Below are 8,411 nucleotides of genomic sequence, written 5' to 3'. Positions count from 1 at the left end.
TTTTTGCCTTGTGATTGATGTGACTCTTCGCAGAGTAGCCGTCGCTAGACTTAAATGATCATTACTGTGGCGCTGTTGTTTGGGGGTTGTGCCGTCAGACTTTATTGCGTGTTGTAGTCCCAACACGCTTCCTCCCATGCAGCATTAAATGCGACTTGATTGCTCAGGAGAAGCCTGACACCTCGCGGAGAGGCTTTATGTTATGCGAGCTTCCGGGAGCACCGTGCACTCCGGGTGCCTCCTCCGGGACCTATGCCCAGGGTGCTTCCTTGTGGCATACAAAGACTTAACAAATATTTACAAGTTATCTGATCCACGTATCCCTGTTCGATTGGTCCACGTATATTGGGTGAAATCAGGGGCAACAATATATAATAAAAGAGTCTCGTGTACAATATCCAGTTTGAACTCTAGTGTTGACATGTTAATTTATTTTAAATTTCTCAAAATTTTACAGAATATCTTAAATAATTATGATTTACACAATCATAAAAAAAAGCTAATTAGGATTTTTGCCCCCTGAGTCGTTAAAAATATCCCCTGAACTATTGAGATTGTTGGATTTAAAGACTTTTGTCTAATTTCATTCAATTTTACTATTTCAGTGATTGTTTATGTACTAAACCATGTTCCCCAGACTTTGATATCTACCAAATCATGTCCTTCGAACTTTGACATATACTAAATTATGCCGCCTGAACTTTAATCCATGTTAGACTTTTTTACTAAAAATAGAAAAAAATCCTTAAATTCAATAATCTCAATTGTTCAGGGGTATTTTCAATAACCTTAAAAGTTCAGGGGGCATGATTTGGTACATGTCAAAGTTCAGGGGGCAAAAATCCTAATTAGCCATAAAAAAATGAAATAAAAAAATCTCTCAGAGCAAAAACTAGATAAAAGTACTATATCAATGCTTCTCTTTTAATGGGTCCATTGTAAAATTTTTCAAAAATATTTTTAAAGAAAAGTACATATAGAGCTAATTACATTTTTTTATCATAACAAAATAATTGTATAATGAGATATAACTTATAAGAAAAGTAGTCATTAAACACTAATATATGTGTTACATATATTACATAGGTCATTTTCATGGGTGTGTATGCATGAGTATGATTATGCTATATAAGTCAAAAAAAGACTTTAGCTAAAGCTATAATAATATCACTAAATATAGTTGAAGTTCATGAAGAAGAAGAAGAAGAAGAAAATTATGACATTTAATCACATATATATACATATGATTTTTCTTTCTTTATTAATTACAAATCACAATTCAAACTTACAAGAAGGATATATATATTTATTTTTGTCATTTTGTTTTGATTATAATTTAAAGTTGATTTTTGTATGGTGGTTGATCGATCTTTTGATAAATAAGTATTAAGATTATATACATAATAATTTTTATACTATGTGACCAATCACAAAATATAATATATTCTAGAATTTCTAGTACACATATATACATATAATTTCTCAAGCACAAAATATAATATATTCTAGAATTTCTTCATATATCCTAATTTAATTAATTTTCTCCCTCTTCATCTCTTTGTGAAGGTGATCCTAACCCCCAACAATTCCTCTTGTTATTATTGTTAATCATCACATAAATAAACAAATACAAGAGATAAACAAAAATCAATCATGATCTTTTCAAACCACTAAAATATTATTATAAAATACTACCAACTAATAATTAAAATTTTATATATTAATTTTCAAACCACTTAAAATATAGTATTCTAAAACAAATGTTTCGGTACATTTTTATTTGTTTCGATTTTCAAGAGTTTTTCAGATTATTTTTTATATATATATAATTGTTTATATTGTAGTATTTTATGATCATTTGGTTTTAAAAAATTTCAAATAATTTACCACAGTACATATAAGATAAAATAATTATATTTCTAATAAATTATTTAAACCTTATTTTTAGTATTATAGACTATTTAAAATTTTTTAAAAATTTAAAAATAATCCTAAATAACTACAACATACCTAATCATAAAAAAACATAAAAGAAACTTTAATAAATATTTAAATAGGAGGTAGAAAGACTTACTAAAAAACATTTAATAGTCATTAAAACCAAAAACAATTGTTCTTGAAGACAATAGAGTAATGATTTAAAGATAATAAGATAACCAATAATACAAAGAAGAGTGACACCACCAAACAAAATGTAGTGTCCAACCATACATATACATACACCCTCAATTGTTAAAAACACATTTCTATCCATCATATTATTATTAATATAACTAAATATTAATTTTATATAATCTAAAAAAAATACTTTTTAAAAAATATTAGTAACCAATTACAAATTATTATACGAACATTGCTATTAAGTACTAGTGGTATCTATCACTTTCTCGACATATCACGTTGCGATTAGCTAACGATACTTTATTATATTAAATTATATGAGATCAGATATTGAGATTCACCCTATAACATTTCTCATTTTTATACCTATGATAAGGTAGTGGGCATAGTGTCCAAATGCTGATATATAAATACATCTATATATATTATATAAGAGTGGGTCCACATCCCATATAGCCAATCAAAATCAAATTTGACAATAAAGATCATCATCATCATTATCAACTACAACACAAAAATAATTCCACTATATATATTGCCCAATTCTAAACCACACCACACTCTTAACTTTACCTTTCTTCTTCTTCTTCTTCATTTTTCTATATACATATATATATATAGAGAGAGAGATCTGAAATTGAAATAATAATAATAAGATAAAAATGGGTTCAACAGGAATAGAGACCCAAATGACCCCAACCCAAATATCCGACGAAGAAGCAAACCTCTTCGCCATGCAATTAGCCAGTGCCTCAGTCTTACCCATGGTTCTCAAAGCAGCTTTGGAGCTCGACCTCTTGGAGATCATAGCCAAGGCCGGTCCAGGCGCGTTTCTCTCACCTTCCGACATAGCCGAACAGCTTCCGACTCAGAACCCAGACGCCCCTGTGATGCTGGACCGGATGCTGAGACTGTTGGCTAGCTACAACGTGGTGACGTACTCGCTGCGTGAGACGGCGGAAGAGGAAGGGAAGGTGGAGAGGCTTTATGGGTTGGCTCCGGTGAGTAAATATCTGACGAAGAATGAAGATGGAGTCTCCATTGCTCCTCTTTGTCTCATGAACCAGGATAAGGTTCTTATGGAGAGTTGGTAATTACTACTATTATTAACTATACTTAATTAATTTTTATTTATACTTAATCACTTTTAATTAATTAATCATCTATTTATTTAATTAAGGCTAATTAGAATTTTTGCCCCTTGAATTTTCACATGTACCACATCATGCCCCCTGAACTTTTAAGGTCATTGAAAATACCCCTGAACTATTGAGATTGTTGAATTTAAGGACTTTTGTCTAATTTTATTCAATTTTACTATTTTAATGATTATTTATGTACTAAACCATATTCCCCAGACTTTGATAACTACCAAATCATGCCCTTCGAACTTTGACAAGTACTAAATTATGTCATCTGAACTTTCCTCCATGTTAGACTTTTTTACTAAAATTAGAAAAAAAAAAAATCCTTAAATCCAACAATCTCAATAGTTCAGGGACATTTTCAATGACCTAAAATGTTCAGGGGACATGATTTGGTACATCTCAAATTTCAGGGGCAAAAATTCTAATTAACCTTTAATTAATTATTATCTATACTTAATCACTTTTAATTAATTAATCATCTATTTATTTAATTAATTATTATCTATACTTAAATCACTTTTAATTAATTAATCATCTATTTATTTAATTAATTATTATCTATACTTAATCACTTTTAATTAATTAATCATCTATTTATTTAATTAATTATTATCTATAATTAAATCACTTTTAATTAATTAATCATCTATTTATTTAATTAATTATTTCTATCTGTGGTTATTTTAGGGTTTTATTTATTTTTTATTATTATTATTAGAGTAATTTACGGTATAAATACTTAATTTTAACTTTCAGTTGCAAATAAATACCTAGGTTTAATAAGTTATAATTTTAGAACTTTTTGTAAGTATCTGATTAAATAAATTGTCACGTGGTAATTCTTAATTGGTCCAAGTCATTAAATTTTTATTATTTTAAAAAAAAAAATAGTTTAAATATACCAATAAAAAAATGACACGTGGATATAATGACTTAATATTTAACGGTTAGGTAATTACAGAGTTTCAGATATGTAACTTAAGTATTAGCCAAAAATTAAACTTATGTATTTATTTGAAATTGTGAGATAAACTTAAGTATTTATGTCGCAAATTATTTTTATTATTATTAACATTATTATTGCTTTTTTAATGTAAGGGTTGTTTTAGTTAATTAGTTTGGATTGATTTTAGGCATAATTAGGGGTTTTCTGTTTTTATTATTATTAATAATAATTTTTTTATATATATATAAATTTAACTAATTATTTTATTAAGTATCTATATATGTATTCCTTTCTATTTGTTGTTGTTTTAGTTAATAAGATTTGATTGATTTTAAGGCATAATTAGGGGTGTTCTGTTTATTTCTTTTTTTAATTTTTTATCTGTTGTTTTTTTTTTTAAAAAAAAAATTATGAGCATTTTTTTAAAACAAAATTTATTGAATTTTTATGAGCATTTTGCTTTTTGGAAAAAGATAATTAATATTATTGAAATGAAAAATGTGGGAGGTGATTTAAACTTGGATCTATTTTTTTTATTAGAGGTAACTAAATTTAATGGGTATTCAGCTATACATGAAGGGAAACAAAAACCATTTTATTTTTCATATACTAAAACAATTATATCAATATGTATATTCATATATTAAAAAATTTAAAAAGAAAAAAAAAAATTAGTCTTTATATATAAATATAAATAATGTAAATTTGTCTTTGGTTTTTGTCTTTCAAACTTAATATGAAATTGAATTTTATTATAACTTGAAAAGTATAGTCTATGTATGTGTTGATAATATTATATAATGTTACTTTCATGAAGAAAAAATAAATAATAAGTTTAGATAATAATGACTCAAAGAGTTATATCTTTACAAAATCAGTCTATTTATGTAATCAATTATTTGAAGTATATTATTCGTTTCACATATGAAGAAAATAAATTAATATTAGGAATTAGTGTTAAACATAGTAAGTTACTATTTTGGGAAAGTAATTAAGGTCTAAGATATAATAGAGATTAGAGATAGCTATAGTAGTGGTACAAGTGCTTCTTAAAACTCATATAAAAAGAAATTAAAAAAGTAATAATAAAAGTAAAAGATTCCAAATCAAAACGTGTTTGGCCACACTTTTATTTTTCTTGAGAGGGATTGTTTGGACAACACTTCACCTACTACCAAACACCAAATATTGTCTCAATAATTTCATATTTTATTTTATATATTTTTAAATATGATGAGTGTGAATGAACAACAAATTATGATGTAGGTGAAAATTAATGAAAGGGAAATATTAACTACTATTTACCAAATGAGCATTGTTATTGGGTAGTATCAGTGTTGTTCAGTATATTTTATAAGTGACGCTTTATAAGAATAGTATCAGTGTTGTTCAGTATATTTTATAAGTGACGCTTTATAAATAATTAGTGATATTTTTTAAAAGTTATATGAGACTTGATATTTAATTACACTAATAGCGGTATGACATTAAAAAATATATTAGAGAGGAGTACCTTTTATCATTTCTCTTACCAAATTAATCATTTTCACTAGTTTTAACTACATGTATTTTTTTATTATTTTTTTTTAATAAGGAAAGATAAAATCATCAACCAAAGTCAACAAATACAACTTGACTTGATAATGACATTTTATTTGCTAGTAGAATCTATATGCACAAACTCAACCATAAAATTGACTAATTTTCTTATTTAGACTTAAGACTCATTATTAATTTTATTTTTTTCAAAAAAAAAAGACAATAATAATAAGTGTTAGTTATCTTTGGTAATATGTATTAGGTATCACTTGAAAGATGCAGTACTTGATGGAGGAATACCTTTCAACAAGGCATATGGAATGACAGCATTTGAATATCATGGAACCGATCAAAGGTTCAATAAAATCTTTAATAGAGGAATGTCCGACCACTCGACTATTACCATGAAAAAAATCCTCGAAACTTACAAGGGTTTCGAGGGTCTTAACTCGATTGTTGATGTTGGTGGTGGTACTGGAGCTGTTGTTAACATGATCGTCTCTAAGTACCCTACTATTAAGGGTATTAACTTCGATTTGCCTCATGTCATCGAAGATGCACCTCCATTGGCCGGTAAGAACTACTACAAGAGTCTCGAATATCGAAAAAAATAATATTTTTATTAATTTTTTGGGTAATAATTTGAGTTAGAATTTATGAATTTTAAAACTAATAAATATTGTTTATGGTTATTATAATAGGTGTAGAGCATGTTGGAGGAGACATGTTTGTAAGTGTACCAAAAGGAGATGCAATTTTCATGAAGGTACATAATTAGAGGGTTTTCAAAAATGACATTTTCTTTATTTCAAAATTACAATTTTACCATAAAATATTGTTTTTTTTTCTTATGAAAAGTAAAATAAAATTATATTGAGTGTAAATTTCTCCCTAATTTCAAATAGTTTACCGTACAATATCTCAAACTTTAGAAAAATATCACTTTTAAAACAATAATTACAAAAATACCATATTTCATTTCGGGCCTCTAATAATATCGTTTTCGCGAAAAACAGTGGATTTGCCATGATTGGAGCAATGAACACTGCTTGAAATTCTTGAAGAACTGCCACGCTGCACTGCCCGAACACGGAAAAGTGATCGTGGCCGAGTGCATTCTTCCGGTGGCACCGGACTCGAGCCTTGCCACAAAGAGTACGGTCCACATTGATGTGATCATGTTGGCCCATAACCCTGGTGGCAAAGAGAGAACAGAGAAAGAGTTTGAGGCATTGGCTAAGGGAGCTGGCTTTAAAGGCTTCAAAGTCCATTGCAATGCTTTCAATACCCATATCATGGAATTTCTCAAGACCATTTAATTCATAATCTATATATACTATACATATACTTTTGCTATATTTTGGTTTGGATATATTCTCTCTCATTGTGGTGAATTTTTCTATTTTGACAAAGTGGGGTTTAATGTATGTTTTTATTAACACCCTTGAAAAGAAAAAAAATGAAAAATGTGTTACTAAATTTGCTTGTAATTTGCAAAAATAAAAGTTAAATGAAATATTCCACTGAAAATTTGAGTTTTCATCCAATCAAATAAGTTGGGTTTTTGGTATTAGATAGATTTATACCACTTTGTTGAGTTTCAAGTCGAAAAATACCACCCTTTTTAATACATTCCCATTTATTAGTTTAATATTAAAATTCCTAGTATGTCCTTAACTTGATTCATAGTTTTTTATTTATTATTTATTTTTGGGTTCTTTTAGTATTTTTCTAAAGTAAAATTTCGTTCTACATTTGCTCTTATGATAAGATGGTGAATGTAATTAAATTGAGGATGGTAATTTAGTAAATTTGTATCTAAAAATGAGTAGAAACTTAATTAAATTAGTGCTTGGGTAATTATGATTAATTATGCTTGGGTAACTCAATTTTCCCTAAAATTATTTATGATGGTATATGTTTAGATCTAAGGGGTAAGTTGAAAAATGCCTCTTTTATTCATCAATTAATCAAATTTACCTCTAATTTTATATTTATTTGAAACATACCTCTTTTTATATGTATTATACCCAAAATACCCTTATATAAGAGAATCACATGGAGAGTATCTTGAAGTGATAGGGGCAAAATTGGTACAATGTTTAAAAAAAGAGGTAAAAATGATAGATTTTAAAAAAGAAGGTAAAAATAAAAGAGGACAATATAAAAAGAGTATAGAGTGTAATTTATCTAGTCGAATTTTGAATATCAATAGTATGGGCTTGGGCTTGGGCTTGGGCTACTACATTGATCTATTTAAAACCAATGGGAGAGAACTCCATCTTAAGAATTATTTAAGAAAATTATATAAATTTTATTTACATTTATGTTGGGCACAAAATGCTAAAATAATTTACTATGAAAATAGTTCTCTTCATGCTAAAATAATAGAGCATGCCTTATTTATAGTACCTAGCACCACGATGAAGTATCACCCAATAATTGGTTAGCAATTTTTGTAATATTTATTAAAGTGAAATAAGTGAGACCCATTATTGAGTTTTACGAGTAACGTTATTGTACCTTATAAGAGTGCTAACCACCATAAGTGCCTTTTAGTATTTCTCAAAATAATATGAGAAAGAAAAAGTAAAATAATTGAAAAATTTATAAAGAAAAACCATAAAAGCATTAACAATTAAAAATTTCCATTAAAA

General features: G+C 27.4%; 1 protein-coding gene across 1 annotated transcript; it reads left to right on the top strand.

Moving 5' to 3' along the window:
• Window positions 1–2,627: 2,627 nt before the first annotated feature.
• On the top strand, window positions 2,628–7,284 carry LOC133033009 (caffeic acid 3-O-methyltransferase). The gene is made up of 4 exons (XM_061107522.1): window positions 2,628–3,211; window positions 6,017–6,327; window positions 6,456–6,520; window positions 6,771–7,284. The coding sequence occupies exons 1-4, from the start codon at window positions 2,784–2,786 to the stop codon at window positions 7,071–7,073; spliced, it is 1,107 nt and encodes a 368-aa protein (XP_060963505.1). The 5' UTR covers window positions 2,628–2,783; the 3' UTR covers window positions 7,074–7,284.
• Window positions 7,285–8,411: the final 1,127 nt, after the last annotated feature.

This window comes from Cannabis sativa, unplaced genomic scaffold (assembly GCF_029168945.1).
Source record: "Cannabis sativa cultivar Pink pepper isolate KNU-18-1 unplaced genomic scaffold, ASM2916894v1 Contig2, whole genome shotgun sequence".
NCBI lineage: Eukaryota > Viridiplantae > Streptophyta > Magnoliopsida > Rosales > Cannabaceae > Cannabis > Cannabis sativa.
Note: the sequence above shows the minus strand (reverse complement) of the source record. Positions and strands in the feature narration are given on the sequence as shown.

Excerpts from the sequence above, each read along its gene's own strand:
- LOC133033009 (XM_061107522.1), top strand. The coding sequence starts at position 2,784 with ATGGGTTCAACAGGAATAGAGACCCAAATGACCCCAACCCAAATATCC. Across the intron at positions 3,212-6,016 it reads AAGGTTCTTATGGAGAGTTG|GTATCACTTGAAAGATGCAG; the intron begins GTAATTACTACT and ends AATATGTATTAG. Across the intron at positions 6,521-6,770 it reads GAGATGCAATTTTCATGAAG|TGGATTTGCCATGATTGGAG; the intron begins GTACATAATTAG and ends CGCGAAAAACAG.